At 31.6% G+C, this 19,161-nt stretch overlaps 1 protein-coding gene across 1 annotated transcript; it reads right to left on the reverse strand.

The window, feature by feature from the left end:
* Positions 1-13,431: 13,431 nt before the first annotated feature.
* LOC122498935 lies at positions 13,432-16,345 on the reverse strand. The gene is made up of 2 exons (XM_043606936.1): positions 15,904-16,345; positions 13,432-15,836 (listed from the first exon to the last, which is right to left on the reverse strand). The coding sequence occupies exons 1-2, from the start codon at positions 16,343-16,345 to the stop codon at positions 13,432-13,434; spliced, it is 2,847 nt and encodes a 948-aa protein (XP_043462871.1).
* Positions 16,346-19,161: the final 2,816 nt, after the last annotated feature.

Below are 19,161 nucleotides of genomic sequence, written 5' to 3' on the forward strand. Positions count from 1 at the left end.
TTAATTGAATTAATGATTATTTAATTCCTGCAAAGAATTTTAGTATTTATAAAAATAGTTGAATTATTTCGAAGAATTTATTAAAGTTTAAGAAATTAATTGCAATTTATGAAAATATTTAAAAATATTTGAATTCATCTAAGGAATTCAATTAAAATTGTTTTGAAAATAATTGAATTCCTGCAAAGAATTTTACTATTTATAAAATTAATTGAATTCTTGCGAAGTATTTTACTATTTATAAAAATAATCGAATTTTTTCGAAGGATTTATTAAAATTTTAGAAAATAATTGAATTCTTTCGTGAAATTTTCAAAATAAAAATTTTGTAATTTGCATAACAATAATAAGTTGCATATCTCGTTCCGCGTGTAACATTTGCTATTGTAAGAATGTAGTAGAAGCAATACAGGGTTTAAGGTTCAATTAGGACTTAAAAAGGAGTTGCCAGAGTTAAATAGAACTTACGCAGGAGGAAAAAAACACCAAGGGTTTGTTAGGTGCAGGTTAGGATTAAATTATACTTACTAGGAGGTAAGCAGGTCTAAAAGTTCGACTCGGGATAAATCTGCGTTAGAATTTTAGCTTTAAAATAAGCCTTCGAAAATTAAAAAAGGTTAATCCGTCTTCGATTTATCATTAAAAATGTGAAGCCGTGTTTCGACCGATTGGTGCATTGAAATTCAACTGTGAGGACTCGATTCTGACTTCGCGCGGCAGCGAATGAGAGAGAAAACAGGGACGAATTCATACGGGGGAACGATGAACTTTCGAGTTTCTTTATATTACTCGTGAAACATTATTATTATTTTATTATTCCCCAGCATAAATCCGTCCCTGTTTTCTCTCCCATTCGCACCTGCGCGAAGCCAGAATCGAGTCGTCCCAGTTGAATTTCAATGTACCGATCGGTCGCAACACGGCTTCACACTTTTAATGATGAATCGAAGACGCAGATTTATGTGTTTTTAGAAAAATTTTATCTAAATTTTTCTAGATTTTTTAAAAAGTTGAAGTCAAGAGACAAAAATGAGCAAAGATAACTTTTTTTTCTTCCACACTCTACAACTTAAAAAACAGTTAACGAAATGAATTCAAAGACAGCTTATTTTACGCAAAATTTAATCATCTTTCTAACCGTATTTAATTTTTTTTGTATCTCCTTTTATTTCAGAGATATGATTGAAAAAGTGATGGCATGTTTTTCCATAGAGTCGTGTGTAATCGTCCTGATACTCGTGGACGGTAGTGTACATTTAACTTTTCGCCCTACCCATTATTTAACATTTCGTACATTTTTGGCTTTAACAACAAATATAAACAGTCTGACTAAAGATACTTAGCAAATACCTTTAGGTATCTCTTCAGGGGACCCAAATAAGGACCTAAAAAATCGCGATGAGAATAAATTAAAAAAATATACTTCAAAGTTGATATTTTCTTTTACGAAAAAATTTTCAAAAGTAGGGTGTAAACAAACTTTAAATATGGACACCACAAAAATGAACAGAATGTCATATAACTCAGGACAATTATTTCTATAATTAAAATAATAATAATAATTACTTCTATAATTAAAATTGCAATGCTCTAACTATTTCCGTTCGAAAGATAATGAATTTTAACTGTTTTGACAGTTAAAATTTGCGCCCCAGTCTCTCCTAGACAAAAACTTGTACAAAATATATAAAAATTGTTGACACTTTTTTCATTTGCAAGAAATTATTTGTAAATTAGCATTAAAGTTGCATTTTAATAAAAATATCTTCACAAAATTATTCACAAATTACGAAAAAATACACGGAGAAAATTTTATTTATAGCGGTTACAAAACTTTTCTGTACTGCTCGGACGAAACGACCATTTTAGACCACTTTTGTTACAGCTACAGAGCAGTTCTACTACTTTTCAAAATAGATCTGCTTAAATTACAGAACGCATCTGTAACATGTCACGAAGCCTACTGTACTTTGCTTTCGAATTTAAGTTTCGTTCTTAGTAAGGTTCGAATGGTAAGCGATTACAGAACTTACTTGTAGAGTTGTTAAATGTGGTGCCTTAGTGGTGTGTTTACGTGTGCGCCTGACGTCAAAGAGTATAGTAATTACGTAATACTGTAGTAAATCGTATAGTAGAGAAGAACGGGGCGAGGCAGCCAAGATGGCACATTTTGGTTTGCGAGGCAGTTATTTAAATAGGTTTTTTCAATTTTAATATCGCGTTAGAAAGCTTGTCTTACTGGCTAAAAAAACGCCATAGAACATTTTGACGTAGGTTGCACTTAAAAATTTCTACAACCCTTTTCCCAAAGGACCACATTTTGGCATATTTGAAAAAACGTGGGGTGAGGCGGCCAACTATTTTAATAGTTAAAAAAACACAACTTAAAGTTAAAATTAGTGAAACATAACAAGGTAGTTGTCCTTAACTTACTTTTATTTTGTTAGTAAAATTAAAAAATTTACATTTAAATAATATTATAATAATAACATTAATTAAATTCAATTTAACATTTTAAGGAAATATAAATTTGTTATTTTAAAAAAATGGTTTAAAAAATTCAATGTTAAGTTTAAAATGTATTGGAGTAGGAAAAAAAGAGAAAACATTTAGAAGAACCAATAAAATCAACACAAAAAGACGAAAAGTTTAGTGTTGGCTGCCTAACCCCACGAGTACTTTTTTAAGAAAACATCCACAAAACCCGTAATATTAAAGATATCGCAATTCTATTAACACCATCGTCTTCAGGACTAAATTCTGCATTAAAAATCACTTTACGAGAATTTTATTCGTGTAACTCTATTAACTAAAATCACCAAAATAACTCTTAGAAAAGTTACATCCAAAAAGTCTGTTTTCATAAATGATACTGTCATTGCTAAACTACTGCAGCAATAATGCCTATCTGTTAGCAACTAAAGTAAACTACTATAAGCAGTCTACATTATCAATAGCGCACGATTTGAAAAAATTATGCAGAAATAAGAAGCAATTGGCTGCCTCGCCCCGTTCTCCTCTAACCAGAAGGACCTGAATTCCACATTGTCGAAACAATTTTTTTAACTGAAAATGACTGCAAAATAATTACAAAACACCTTTGCGATTATTATTTCGATGAGCATTATCATGCATTTAAAATAATAAATAAAGATTGCTTTGAATGGGTAGAATTAAATTTAAAAAATGTTGAAGTTGGCGAAATTTCTTATTTCACTAAATTACAGGACGATTTTAATTACATAAATAAAATTTGGGCTTAAGTAATCCTGTAATTTTTATATTTTAATTTAATGTAATAATTTTCTTCGCAAATAAAATTTGTAACAAAAAATTTACAAACTTATATCCATTTTTATATGCATTATAAAATGTCCTGAATTAATAAATAATTTGAATTTAATTATTTATAAAAGCATATAAATAATTCAAATGAACATAAATTATTAATATTTAATTTTTTTAAGTTATTAATTTTTTATTGACAATAAATTATTAATTTAAAAGATATAGATTTATATGTTAAAATACTGTGAAAATAAAAGAAATTAAAACTTTAATAATTACAAATAAATAGAAAATTTTTCGAAATATATAATACCTAGTTTTATTAAATATAATTAAAAAATTTGTGTAAATTCAAATTTATTATTATAAAATAAAATAACTAATTTTAAGAATATTAGTAAATTACTACTTTCTTGTCATATATAGAATTGACCCTGATCATAATTGATTTTTTAAAAACTTTAATTAATTCTTAAAGTTAAAGTTTCATTAAATTGACAAACTTCTTATTATGTATTACGTTTCTCGCAAGAGCAAAAGAATTTGAGAAGTTAGTATATAAGAGCAGTTCGGAATATACTTAATATAGCGAATGTAATAGTATAGTTCGTTTATGTCTTGATACTGCGTTAGTTTAGGTTAGTGTCAGGAATATATGTATATATAAGCGAGCAAAATTAAAATGTATGTGTGAAGTGAGAATGTGAACAAAATTTGAACGTGGTTGTATGCCAAAATGGTACAAATGTGTGAGTAAATGCGAAGAAAATAATTTTTATTTTTTACTTTATGAAATCAGAATTACAGTTCTGATCCGTTATGATTACAGAACTGTTGTGAACGGGGCACGCCTGTGCCTTTTCTGCGCAGGTGTCACCGGTTTCTTATTTTACAAAACAGATCTGTATTGAATAAGGGTACGATCATAATTTTTTTCATTTTTATTCCGTCTTTATTAATAGGTAATTTTATTTAACCATTATTGTTCGTGGCATTTCGTCCGAACAGTACCGTGACAGTTCTGTAATGGCTACAGATAAAATTTTCTCCGTGTACCTTTGAAATTGGCTCCGAATGCAAAATTGTTTTTCCAAATAAATAAAATCTCGAATTATAAAATAAATAAAAAATCAAAAAAACCATTTGGATTACTATAAAACCCGTGCAAAATTGTATTCGAATCTAAACATCCTATAAGAATACATAAAGACCCGAATAATTTAAACTTGGAATAAAATGTTTCGAATAATTTTTCAATTAAGGGCATGTGGGAAATATTTCTCGAAAAAAGTGGTTTCCCGCGTGTTGTCTAACTTTTAAATAATTTGAAATAAGTATTGAAAAAGAAAGTTAGAAAGTTGAATTTTTGGCGAAAGTGACGGACAATATGGCGGCGAGCACACAGATAAGTAGATCTATGTGTCAGTGGTCAAGAAGGTGGCGCCAATTCGAGCTAGTGGCCGCGGCTGAACTAAGAAAACTGCTTCATTACTCCACTTTCAATCGTTAATAAAATAATTTCCTCTCAAAATTATTAAATGAGACGTCGATCACGAAACCATTTTTTCTCCCACCTGCCCTTAATATAAATTATAAGTTTTCTGATAGTTATTTAATTCTATAAATTTGAATTAGTGACTGACTTTTTCCTTTTAAATTAGTAAATTTTACTAATAATAATAATTTCTGCTAATTTATTAGTAAAATTTACTAATAGAAAAGCAAAAAGTCAGTCACTGAATCAGTAAACATTTTTACTAATTCAAATTTGGAGAGAGTATGTATAATAATTTAAAGAAGAATCACACTGTATTATTTACATAGAAGAAATTAAAATATTTAATCACTTTTTCCAACACCAAAAAGGACGAAAACAAAAACACACACATGTAAATATAAATATATATGTACACACTTTTCGACTGAATGAACATTCACTCTGAAACAAACTTCTGAATTAGAGAGACAGTAGCGCACACGCGAGCAGAGTATGCTTTTGTCACGAGCGCGTATAAACAAGCGCGGATAATCGGAATCGCACGAACATGCTTTTATCGAGCGTTCGCTGGCCGAGGAATGATAAGTGAGATTCACTATCGTTTATAGTAATCTTATCAGAATCGCACGCGCGTCGTTGACACGTTTAATATTATATACATATGGGCAATTCCACGTGAGATTTTAGTCGACCTCTTAAAATTCGCCAAAAATATTTTTTTTTCTATTCTGTACCGAAAAAAACAGATACGTATTTTTTTATTTTTGTTTAATTGTCCAAATTTTCGAGTTATGAATTTTCGAAATTTTGGACTTCTAATTGCAGACCTATATTCAGTAGCTTATAAGTCCGAAAATATTGAGTTTAGGAAAAAGTTGTCAAAAAATGAAAGTTGTAGTTTTCTTTCAAATTTTAAAAAATGTAAACAAAATTTTTTTTTTAAATTTTTTATTAAAAAATTTTTTTTTATAAACAAATTAATTTTTTTTAATTTTGGGCCGGATTTTTTTTATTTTTTAGGGTTTCGTACACCTACGGTGTAACGGCGGAACCCTATTGGTGAGACTCTTGTGTCCGTAGCCAAATCGTGTCCCCCCCCTAGCGACTAAACTATTTGACCTAAAGAGCTCAAATTTGGTCCAGATATGTATTTTCACTCGTAGATTACAGGAAAAATATAGCGAATGTGATTGGACGTGATGGGCATAGCGTTGTCAAGGAAATAACAAGATTTTTGGCCAAAAATGCATAAAAAGTGACCATTCCCCCCCCCCTTAACTTCTAAAATATTCGACACAGAGAGCTGAAATTTTGCATGCTGGTGTATTTTTACTCGAATATTACAGGAAAAATATAGAGAACTTGATATGTAATGATGGCCATAGCGTTGTCAAGGAAAAACTAAAAAATTTAAAAAACAACATTTTTTTTCCCAATTTTTACATTATTTGACCTAATGAGCTGAAAATTGGTATCGTAGTGTATTATTACAGTCTGACGACAAAAAATTTATTTAAGAAACTTTTTGAAAAAAAATCAAAAAAAAATTTTTTTTAATTTTTTTTTCAAAAAAAAAAAAATTTTAATTTTTTTTAGTTTAAACACGTGGCATTAAATATTTTATGAAAGAGTGAAATTTTAAGAGAATAAATGAGAGATTGCTTTCTGACTTTAATTTTTTAACTAAAAATAAAAAAAAATTGGACAAGTGCAATGGCGGGTTCCGTACACAGATATTAAAACAATACTTGCAACATTTATCGGTAATTGGTAGATTTAAAATAAACAATTTAAAAAATATATTAAAATTATTTGATAAAAAAAAGAAGTAAAAAAAAATTAAAGTGTTGTATATCTAATATTGTAAACAATAATAAGTAGAGGAACTAATTTTGAAAATTTTGTTCCTTCACTTATTATTTTTAACAATATTTGATATACAACACTTTAATTTTTTTAGTCATTTTTTTTATCAAATGATTTTAATATATTTTTTTAATTGTTTATTTTAATTCTACCAATTACCGATAAATGTTGCAAGTATTGTTTTAATATTTGTGTACGGAACCCGCCATTGCAGTGCGAGTACAACTCGCACTTGTCCAATTTTTTGTATTTTAAATTTATTTATACCTTATAATATAGAGAAGATTTTCCAAAAAGTCCCGAAATGGGCCTGATGTGAAATGAGTTTTTAAAACATTTTCAAAAATCACTTGCAAGCTTCACAGTGGAATTTTTTTACAATTAACTTTTTAAAACTGTCTACAGCGTATAATTTTTAATATATTTGAGTGTTCTTTGTTTTAAATTAAAGAGTCTACGCTGTAGACAGTTTAAAAAAGTTAATTGTAAAAAAATCCCACTGTGATGCTTGCAAGTGATTTTTGAAAATGTTTTAAAACTCATTTAACACATCAGGCCCATTTCGGGACTTTTTGGAAAATCTTCTCTATATTATAAGGTATAAATAGGGTAATGTCACCTTGAGTGGACCGCCTAAGCTTTTAAGTTATCTGACAGTGGAAACGTAAAATAAATAGTGCGAATAGCAGCACCGCACCTAGAAACCGTAAGAAATTAAGTTCCGCGATAATCATATACGTTATCGTTTGATGTAATGCATTTTTAAGAACACAAACCAAAAAAGAAGTCGCTCTTACAAAGAGTAAAGTGATTCGGAAGTATAAAAGTAGTGTAAAATTTAAGTTTTAAAAGGTAACTTATTTTTTTCCTACTACTTTGGACATTGAAATTCATTGTAGGTACACAGTAAAAACCAAGTCTTAAATTTAATGGTGGCTAGTTTTAATTTTTGACTTATCTTAAGCTATCAACTTTATTTAATCATAAAAACTAACTGAAAATTAAAGTTAGTTGTACTCTTACTTAAATAAAAATCAGTTTGTAATTTATTTGTAATACACTGGACTTAATTTCAGATCCAATGGTATTAATAAAAAGTTGGATGAAATTAACTTCTAATAAGGTACGCTAACAGCTGACTGTAAGTCTGGCGAGGCTGAAAAAGTTGATTGTGACGTCACAAGGGACGCAATTTGCAAACGTGAAAAGTCTGAATAGCGCGTCGCGTCGCCGGTTTACTTTTGACTCGTGTTTTATTAATAATATATAAGTCCATAAATTATATTTATAATTGGTGAATCTTAGACAGAAAGTTTAGTTTTATTAGTATGTTAATATTTTAATTCGATTATAAACAAGTTTATAAACATTTTATAATCTTAATTTCACCTAATATATATGTGCATTAGCATTTAATTCTTTATCTTAAAGAGAGAAATTTCCACTGATAGTTTTAATAATTGTTGTTTGTTATAAGAAATTAAATGTGACATATGTTTATTTTAATAAAATTCAAGAATATGAACATACACTGTAAAAACAAAGTCTTTCTTTAAGGCGGTGTCAAAGTCGATTGGATTTTTGCATTGAGCTTCAATGGAAAAATCGCATCGACTTTGACACCGCCTTTAAGCTCGAAATTTGTCTTTTTTCAAGGTGTAAACGGAAGACTCCCCAATTGATACAAGTAAGGTGTTAAATAAACTGAAATTCAACTGTAAGCTTGTAAGAAGGCTGAAATTTAGCTAGATGGTTTGGCTGAATTTTAGCCTTCTTACTAGCTTACAGTTGAATTTCAGTTCATTTAACACCTCACTTGTATCAATTGGGGAGTATTCTTTTTAAACTTCTAATCATTACTGACATTCAGCCAATATGGTCTACTTCCGTTTACACCTTGAAAAAAGACAAATTTCTGGCTTAAAGGAAGACTTTGTTTTTACAGTGTATTAGTTTAATTAAGTGATAATTTTGACTCAAAAAAAATTGTGGTGGCTGCCATAAAAAGTTGCATGTCACCATGAGTGGACCACTGTTTATAACCATAAGTGGACTGCCTGTTTTTTATATTTTTAAATTCAGTTTACCATTTTTATGGAAATAAATTGACAATGAATTGGTTTGAAACTATGTTTTATGTTCTTTATTAATTTTTTTGTGATATTGATGCGATATGTGCCAAAATTACTAAAAATAGTTTCACTTGTAAAAATTGCGACACATAAATGGTCTGAAGCTGCATAAGCATAAATTTTGTTTCAATAAATGAGAAATATTAAAAACATTACATAAAATAATAACATTACGAGAAAAGTAATTGGGTATACTGCGCTAGCCTAATTTTGGACCCCAGATTCAAAGTCAAGTCATTTTATGAAACCGAGTGGGGAAAAGAAATGGCAGCTACGTCGATTAAAAAGTTCGAGGATATTTATCAAAAATTTTATTACAAATCGGAGGTATTTATGAGATATAAATAATTAATTTCCAACTAATATTTTTATTTGTTTCAGACTTCGCACTCGATAATAAAAGAGTAGAAAAAATAGCTTTTAAAATAAAAAAAATTAACTTGACGAACAAAAAAAACTCGTTTTAGACACTTTACAAAACTGACAAAAATTCTATTCCATATTTTTTATTTTTCTGACTTTTTCGTAACTTCCATTTAAAATATTTACTTCTTTCTTATCCTGCTAATAAATTGAATTCCTGCAACGAATTTTCTTATTCTTTAAAGAATTTAAATATTTACAAAAATACTTTAATTCTTGCAAAGAATTTTATAAAAAGTTTTAAACAATTGATTTCTTTCGAATAAATTTATGCAGATTCTAATTTAAATAATTAAATTCCTAAGAAATTTTTATTATTTATGAAAAGAATTGAATTCTTACAAACATTTTCACAAAAAAGTTTTAAATAATTGAATTAATTTTGGAATTTTTATAAAAATAATAGATATTAAAAATCATTCAATTGCGAAAAGTTTTTAAAAATAACATTTTACAAAGAATTCAATTAGAATTTTTGTAAATAATTAAATTCTTCCAGAGAATTTTCAACAAACTTTTTTTTAAAATAATTTATTTTTTGAGGAATTGAAATTATATTTTTATGATTTTTTCGAAGTTTTTTTAAAAATGCCATTCTAAATTAATTGAATTTCTGTGGAAATTTTATTATTTATAAAAATAATTGAATTTTTGATGAATTTTATCAATTTTGTAAAAATAATTGAATTATTTTGCGAAATTTTATGAAAATACTAAATATTGAAAATAATTGAATTTTGAAAGTAATTAAATCGTTTCAAAGAATTTAATTATAATTTTTAAGAATGGCTTTTTAATTTCTAAAATTAGCTAATTTAAAGTAGTGGAAATTCTAAAAAAATAGTATTTTTCAATGACTGAAATCTAAATAGTACTCAAATAGTATCATAACATAAAAAAGTAGTAAATAGTTGGCTTTAGTAAATGAGTTCGAAGTCTGATGTTAATATTTTAATATTGAATGAGAGCAACATTTATAAATAAATAAATAAATAAATAAAAAGCAACATCTTGACTTTTAAAGTTATTTTTTGTTTTAATGTAATCGTTACTTTTAAAAATAATTAAAAATAAAACTTTGTTTATAAAAAATAATTTTTCAAATAGACCACAGGACAAAGCACTTCAAGCCACACAGAAGACGAAGAGATGGTGGAAAGTAGAGGAAAACTTAATTTTACAATGGTGGCATAGTCATTCAAAACAATTTCCAAATTTAGCAAGAATGGCTCGATATCTATTATGTATCCAAGCAACATCTGTATCAGCAGAAAGATTTTTTTCTCGCAGTTCTCTCACGATAAGGAAGCACAGAAATAAATTAAATAACGATGCTATTATAAATTTGATGTGTTTGAACTCCTGGGTAACCTGTTCTCTTGCACCGAAAATTCAGAAGCTTTTGCAAGAAAATTGTTAAAATGTTTATAAAAATTAATTAAATTGTTAAAATGTTGTTAACTATGCTGTAAAAAGACAGTATAATATTTTGATCAAAAAGACCTTAATTTAAGGCACTTCTTATGTCTAAAACAATAAAAATGTCTTCTAAATTACGACATTTCTTTTTACAGTGTATATAATAGTTAATTAATTAAATTTTCATTTATTCAAAGTAAATAAAATATATGTGTAGTTAAGTACTACAGTGTTAATATATTTTTATGTAGAATATTAATTGCTTTATAAATTTTAATAAATATATATTTGAAAGATATAATTATAAAATCTTAAACTTTTTTAAAAATTTGAAAGCACCACTGAAAATTATATGAAAATAGGATTTTTATAGATATGTATTTACAGTTTTCTTATTTGGGTATTTTTTTGCGTGTATTTACAATGCAATAGCTCTATTTTAACTGAGACATTTACTTATTTTATTACGGTATAATTGATTTAAATTCATTAATTAACTTGAAAAGCACTCAGGGTGTCTCACAAGTATTGAGAAGAAAAATTCCCTGAGTTTTTCCATGTCTTTTCCATACTTTTTACTAATTTTACTCTTGCTTTGTTGGAACAAATTATCCCTGGTTCGAATACAGTTTTTTCAAAACGTATTTTCTAAAAAATTATTTTTTTATAAAGATGAATTTCTAAAAAACTTTTTTCTACTGAAGGTCGTTTTCTAATTTTATTTCTTCTCATAAAAATCATTTTCTAAAAATTTCTTTTTCTAATAAACGTAATTTTCAAAATTTTTTTTCCAACAATATTCAATTTTTGTAATGACGATCAATACATAGGTTTATGATTAAAAAATAAAATTTGTTAATTTAAAAAAAAATACTTGAGATTTCGTTCTTAAATTATAATAAAAAAGATATGCAAAATATTGTAAACAAATTTTAAAATACTCTATTTAAAAATCGTAATTAACATATAGAAATTATAGGGATTTTTTTGCTAAAGATATTTAAAATCTTCTAAAAAAGTGTTTTGTAAATAAATTAATTTTGGAAATTTTGGTATATAATTAAAAATGATGCAAATTATTATTTTTTTTCAAAGATCAGAATTTTGATAACAAATTGTGATAAATAGTAATTTTATACAATTTTTCAAAAAGAAACTTATAATTTTGTAAGCAGAACTGTGATTGAGAAACAAGAAATATGCAAAATAGTTTCTATTTCTTTATCTTATTGCTTCCTCATAAAGGAAGCTTTGTATTAGCAAAATTTTGGATTGTCATTTTTTGACATATTTATAAATTTTTTTTTATTATGCCTAATACTTTAGTACTTTATATATGCACAGGAACTCCCCGTATAAATGTTCTAAATAAATAAAAAAAAATTTCGATGTATTTTGATCTCCGAAGTCCAAAAAACGGATTTTAAAAATTTGTCCCGATGTGTGTGTGTGTGTGTGTGTACTAACATTTCATTTGCCTCAATATCTCAGAACGGGAAAGAGCTAAAGGCCTCAATTTTTTTAAATTGTAGGTCTCCCCGGGGGACATAAAAAGAGAGTATTTTCAGCCCGATTCATGAAATTTAACTATTTTTTTTTTGCATTTTTCATTTTGTAAAAAAACGTTTTTTGGACATAACTTAAAAAAATGTTAGGACACTTATAAATCTTTTTCTTTAGTTTTGTAGAGTTTTTTCACACGCATCTTTTGAGCCCTAATTAAAAATTTTTCGTCCATATTAACCGGAGATATTAAACTTTTAAAAATCAAAAATTTTGAAAAATAAGACTTTTATAAAATTTTTTTTAAATTATGTAAAAGTAACTTTAAAAAATTATTACCAACTTGAAGAGCATTAAAAAACGCTTCGATTGACCTATTTTTTAACCTGATTTGGGCAGAAATTATGAAATTATTGGTATTTGAAAAATCAAAAATTGTGGAAAATATCATTTTTTTCAACATTCTTGTTTATTAACTTATGTGTAATTATTAAACTATTATTACCATCTTATAGAATATATAAAAACACATTTTTTAGACCAAGATTTAATGATTTTTAACCCTTTTATAAAAAGTAATTCTTATATTTCAATTATTATTATTACTATGAGGAAGCAAAGTGTTCATGAAATAAACACCAAAATTATAAAAATGTACAACTTGGCAGCGGTTTTTTTTAACATATTTCTAACTTTTATAAAAATTATGGAATTTTAAAAATTTTAGGAAAATAAATATTAGAAATAAAAACATTAAAAAATTATTTTTTTGAATCAAACCTTGCTCAAAAATCTTTTTTTTAGAAAAAAAATTCCATTAGGAATACCTTTTTTAGACTCTTAGACAACCTGAACTGAACCGGTATCGAAAATCTCAAAATACACTTTTTGGAGTCCTTTCATCGAACAAACTACGGTTATCACTCTTTTGTAACAACATTAAGTAGAGAGGCTAATTCGATGTCAAATATTGTTGACTTTTTTTGATAGTAACTTTTTAAGATTCACCTCTTCATGGCGTAGGTTTATTTTAGACTTTTGAGTTAAAACTACCTAGCGTTGATTACACAGTTAATATTGTATAATATAAGTTGCGGTTTCAACTTTTAGATTGTAAGAGTACTATGTACGAAAGGGCTTGTCCCGTATACTTGTTAAATAAATAATAAATAAATAAAATATCTATAAAATGTGTATTAAAAATGAAGATATTATTATTAAGAAGAGGGTTGTGGACCTAGGACCTTGCAGGTCAACGCCACTAACGCTTGGGTAATCCCTTTACGTTCCCCATAACCACCCCTATATCCGAAGTCCTTTCCACAACAGGAGGACTTCGGCCAGGTTTCTGGTAGCGATAACGGTCTCCCCCAGAAAGAAGTAGCCCGTAATGTGTTCCCGCTCCTTCACAAGTGCAGGGCAGTGACACAAGATGTGTATCGGGGTTTCATATTCCTCTCCACACCTACGGCACTTCGGGTCATCTAGGATCCCCATTTTGTGCCTATGATAGCGCAGATCACCATGGCCAGTTAATAGCCCCGTTATGATCTTTGCCTCTTTTCTATTTAATTTGCGGAATTCCGCTTTCCTCATAGGGTTAATACTACTTCCCATGAGTACCTTAGCTTGTCTACAGCCCTTAGTTACCTGCCATTCCCTTTGGTGTTCCGCAGCTATCCACTGTTTAATTTCCAGTGTCAAGCATTTGTTGGAAACACCAATGGGAGGTTCAGGTCCAATAAGTTGTTTTCTAGCCCCTTCTTTGGCTAGCTCATCCGCCCTATCGTTTCCCGCGAATCCACTGTGACCAGGGATCCACAGGAGGGTAACGCGGTTCGTTTCAGCTAGTTTGTTAAGTGATTCATGACAATCACCGACCAGCCGTGATGTTGATACGTATCGTTTCAAGGAGAAAATGGCCGCCTTGCTATCCGAAAGGATAAAAATATCTTTGTTGTGACAATTTTTCAAGGCTTCAACAGCACCATAAAATATTGCCACAATTTCGGCTTGTAACACAGTAACAGTGGTCCCTAACTTAAAGGAGTGTCCCACTTGGGAGGTTACATGATAGATTCCTGCACCGACTCCATTCCCGCCTTTTGATCCATCTGTGTACCAGACTTCACCGTCAGCTGAAATACTTGTCAGTCCATTTATCCAATCTTCTCTACTAGGTATATTAATCCTATACTTTTTGTCGAAGAGATACAAAGGGACAGTTCTGTCCCTAATCATACTTAGAAGTGGGATTCTCACCAATTTCTTTGGGAGACGCCATCTGCCCACCTCCCTGCAGCCCACAGGACCACTCAACCGCAGGGCAGCCTTAACCGCCGCTGCTTTAATTGTAAGGTGTAAGGGTTCTAGCCCCAAGAGGGCACCAAGGGCAGCAGTGGGAGTTGTACGCACCGCCCCCGTTATGCCTCTAAGTACCATCCCCCTTACCCTTTCCAATTCTGTTTGTGCTGTTTTTAGCTCAACTCTACCCCACCAGACCACACAAGCATAGGTCAGCCTAGGGAGCAGAATTGCTTCATAGATCCACAATAGTGTATCCGGTTTGAGACCCCAGCTACCACCAATGGCCCTTCTACATTGCCAAAGAGCAGCTGTAAGTTTCTTACATTTTTCCTCTAAATGCTTTTTCCAGAGCAGTTTGCTATCCAGGATTACTCCTAGATATTTTGCCTGCTCTGTGTATTTGATCTCTTTTCCAGACAGCGTAAGTGAGCACGAGGCTTTCCACTTGTACCGTCTGGTAAAGATAACCGCTTCCGTTTTCCCCGGATTTACAGATAAACCCACCTTCTCACACCATTTATCTACCAGGTTTAACGCTTTTTGGGCCACTTCGAGTATAACTTCAAGGTGGGGACCGCGAACGATTAACAAAATGTCATCCGCATAACCAATTACATGGTATCCTGCTTCGGTCAGAATTCTCAGTAGTTCATCCACTACCAAGGACCAGAGCAAGGGTGAAAGAACACCTCCTTGGGGGCATCCAGAGTTGACTGTCCCTTTCAGGACTGAGTCTCCTTTAGTTGATAAGAGGTTCCTGTTTTTTAACATATGACAGGTCCAATCAACCACTCCTGTAGGAATATTAAAAGCTGTCATAGCTCTTTTTATGGATTCCGGAGAGGCCTGACTAAAAGCTCCTTCTATGTCCATAAAAACACCCACAGCAAAGCCCTGATTCTGCAGTTGCCCATCAATTAGGTCTACTGCTCTAGCCAGAGCTGTTTCCTTAGAGCATCCCGCTCTATACGCATATTGATCCTTTTGTAGCGGGAACCGCTCCAAAATCTCACTGCGAATATATCTATCCACCAACCTTTCAACTAATTTTAGGATAAAGGATGTAAGGCTAATAGGACGGAAATCCTTCGGTGAGGTATAACCGTTCTTGCCCGCTTTAGGTATGAATACAACTTTTGTACCCCTCCACGCTACTGGGACATATCCCAGAGTCAGACTCGCCCTAGCAAGTCTTACCAATGGTCCAACAGCCTCATCTATCGCTCTTTGCAAGAGGACAGGGTAGACGCCATCAGGACCCGGAGACTTGTAAGGGCTGAAAGATTCCGTGGCCCATCTGATCCTCTCGGCAGTCACAATCCTGTTAGCCAATTGCCTCCGAGACCGGTAATCAGCCTGCGGAAGGTTTGTTGGCGGCTCAGGATACCTTATTTCCAATGCTTTTGGAGCAGAGAGTGATATCAATCACTTCCTGCCTAATCGCATTGCTAAAAGTCGGGGTCGAACCCGTGTTGAGAATATCTAGATTCGTTTCGATTAGATATTCCAGTAGCTCCTGTCCTCTCTGGTTGTCCTTTGAGCTCCCCCACACCGTATGTTGTGAGTTTGCATCGCAGCCCAGCAGCAGAGGAAGTCCCTTTTCCATACAGTAGTCCACCAACCTACGAACTTCAATTGGCGGATTATTTTTATTATCATATGGAAAATATGCCGATCCTACGACCGTCTTACCTATACCCTCCAGGTTAGTTACCACCACCATTAGGTCCCCTGAACACAGATCCAATAGTGGAGTTGCGTTAACACCCTTAGTAAGAATGCACGCTCTGGGTTTGGCAGCTCTGCAGTCCCTGTAACAAACTAGACCAACCCCACCAAGCCCCCTAATGACACCTCTTACTAACCATGGTTCTTGGATTATTGAGATGCCTGTGTGCAACTTAGCCATGCTCCTCGTCAGTACTGATGAGGCGCCTTTGCTATGATGCAAGTTAATCTGAATAGCGGAGAGTTTGAAAACAGTGAATTATGTTTGCTCTTCTCCCTCCTCTACATTGCTTGTGCCGTCACGATCAGGGACAGTTACCTTAAAGGTTATCCGCCCGAAGTGATAGTGAGGCTTAAATTCGAGGGCCTCTATAGCCCTCGCCTGACTTTCAGGGACTTGAGCGACAAGAAGAAAACTCTTGTCCCCCCTGTTCGCCACCTGAGACCCATCAACATTCAGCAAACGCCAAGTCGATGTCTTCAACGTGGGGTTGAAAGCCTCCAAATGTCGCAAGACCGTCCGCGCGTCCGCCGTTTCTCCCGGGAACCACGCAGTAGCCTTTACCATTCTTTGGAGCATCTCAACCCCACCAATTTTCAACCTCGCTCCCTTCCAGGGCTCATGGTCGGCCACACATTTTGTCAGCCATTCCACAGCCTCCGGGTTGGAAGCGATGAAGATAAAGACTCCTCCTCTGCAGAAGGAAGTCTCAAAACGCGGCCACCTTTCGACCGGCTCCTCACAGGTGAGCGTCACAACGGTCTTCCTAAGAAGTCCAAACTGCTCATCAGTGAGCGCCACATCTGGGTAGCCCTCGCTATAGACCACCATCGTTAGAGGATTTGTCCTTTGTGCCATTGTTAGCCCAACATTGTACCCCTCTCTCCTGGTACTCTGTTGGACCGACTTTGGCCTGTTTACACCCTCTTTTTTTTCCAGAGGTGATGCATCCTGGCCACTCTTTCTCTTCGACCCAGTAGCAACACCCGAGAAAACCGAGTTGTTTACACCGGCTGCTAGCCGTTCTTTCCTTAACCGTTTCTTTTCAGAACCGGTAAGGCGCTTTCTTCTGATTGGGGCCATTTGCACAGCCTCCGAATCTCCTCCCCCACCTAAGACCACATTACCATCAGATCCCGAAGAACCCGAAGGAGCAGCCAAAGAAGAGGGGGGAGACTGACCCACGACTTCAGGATTCGAGACCGTCACATCCACAACTTCCAAGGAGGTTGTAGACGCAGCCAACGAGACCCCTTTATCACCCAAATTTAAATTGTTGAATTGATTCTCCATTTGAAGACCCACGAGTAGCAAGTGAAAAGAAAGTCCACTCCTGCAGAGCCCCGCTTGCAGGAGTAAGGCTAATACTACCGGAAGGTCGCCCGGTGTTCCGGAGCCGCCGTTTAAGACACCTCCGTTCACATCACGCCAAGACCAGCCGCCCGCCCGCCTGCCGGAACCCCAGCCGGATCGCTCCCCCGAGCTTTACGGGATCACTCACCGACCAGTACAATCCCGAGAGACATAGTAATAATATTTAATTCGATTAAAATGAGTTATTAGGTAACAATAATTTATAAATTTATCTAATTTAATGTATAGTTGAAGAAAATTGTTAAGCAAGTTAAGAATAAAAATTAATTGAAACAAAAAATAAACTAGTAAACCTGAAAATTAAAATTATAAGATAATCATAAGATTTTTAATAAAATATGTAGTATTAAGAGCATTTAAACTATTATGACGTCACAGCTTTAGAACAAATGCTTTGCACAAACTCTGACGTCATAATGGTTCAAATGCCTTTAAATGAAAATCATTATTAATTAATTTTTACTACGTTCAATTATATACCTAATTATATAAATTATTCAAATCAGTTATATAATAATTATTATAATTATAAAATTATAAAACTTAATTCCTTCAAGAATATTAAGTTTTATAAAACTTAATTTTCTTGAAGGAGACAACATTTCCAGAAACTATTGCAGAGAGCCGACGAATTGATCAAAAGTCTTGTTTCTTTTTGAACAATTATTAATAACATTATAATTTTAAATTTATTTTAATTATAAATTGTAATTATGCACTCTAAATCTGAATTAGTAAGTTCCTACTATTTAAAGAGAGCGAATTTGTTTACTAATTGAATAAGTAACAGTTTTGACAATTTTTTATTAGTTAACTTCTAATTTTTTGTACTAAACTACTAATTTTTAGTAGTAAACTACTAATTACTAGTAGAAAACTACTAATTAATTATTAAGTCGTTTTTTTAACTATTTAAAATTAGTAAACCGACTTACTAAATGAATTAGTAATTTACTACTAAAAATTAGTCAAAACTGTTATCAATATTCACGCACAGTAAAAAGTAAATCTTAATTTAAGGTCTATTTTAAATTCAGCACTGACTGCTACAATGTTAAGTCATACAAAATCCATCACGTAAATTCAGCATTGACTGTCTTAAAAATGTTGCATCTTAATTTAAAACTGTCTTGCTGCCTTAAAATAAGACTTTCCTTTTACAGTGCAGCTAGTAAACGTATCCGCACTCTTTCATTAGTAGAAAACAATTAATTCAGAGAGTATTTGTTAATTGTTCACATTGAAAAAAAATTAAAGAATTTAACAATTATTATAATTTATGACAAAAAAACCGAAGTCTTTAAAAAAACAAATAAATAACTTTATTTATTACAATTATTATTAATTTATTATTATTTACTGTAATAAATAAATAAAAACATTCAGTTGAAATTGATTCAAACACCAAAAAATAAAGTCAGCAATATTGTTAAACTTCTGAATTAAAAAAAAAAAATTTTTAAATAGGGGAATGTAGTCAAGGTTGGCCTACTGTCTAGGTAGGCCACTCGCGTTTTTTTGTCAAGTTCACTAGCGCCACCTACGCGCATTTTTGTCGAAGCTTGTCTTAGTGAAACCTAACTTTTTGTTCAATTACATTTTCGGAAAATCGAAAATTGTGT

This window comes from Leptopilina heterotoma, unplaced genomic scaffold (assembly GCF_015476425.1).
Source record: "Leptopilina heterotoma isolate Lh14 unplaced genomic scaffold, ASM1547642v1 Lhet_161, whole genome shotgun sequence".
Taxonomy (NCBI): Eukaryota; Metazoa; Arthropoda; class Insecta; order Hymenoptera; family Figitidae; genus Leptopilina; species Leptopilina heterotoma.

What these genes read in the sequence shown, in the direction of transcription:
- LOC122498935 (XM_043606936.1), bottom strand. Translation starts at nt 16,345, where the DNA reads ATGGCTAAGTTGCACACAGGCATCTCAATAATCCAAGAACCATGGTTA. An exon ending in TCTAGATATTCTCAACACGG is followed by an intron (nt 15,837 to 15,903) that starts GTTCGACCCCGA and finishes CTGCTCCAAAAG; the next exon opens with CATTGGAAATAAGGTATCCT.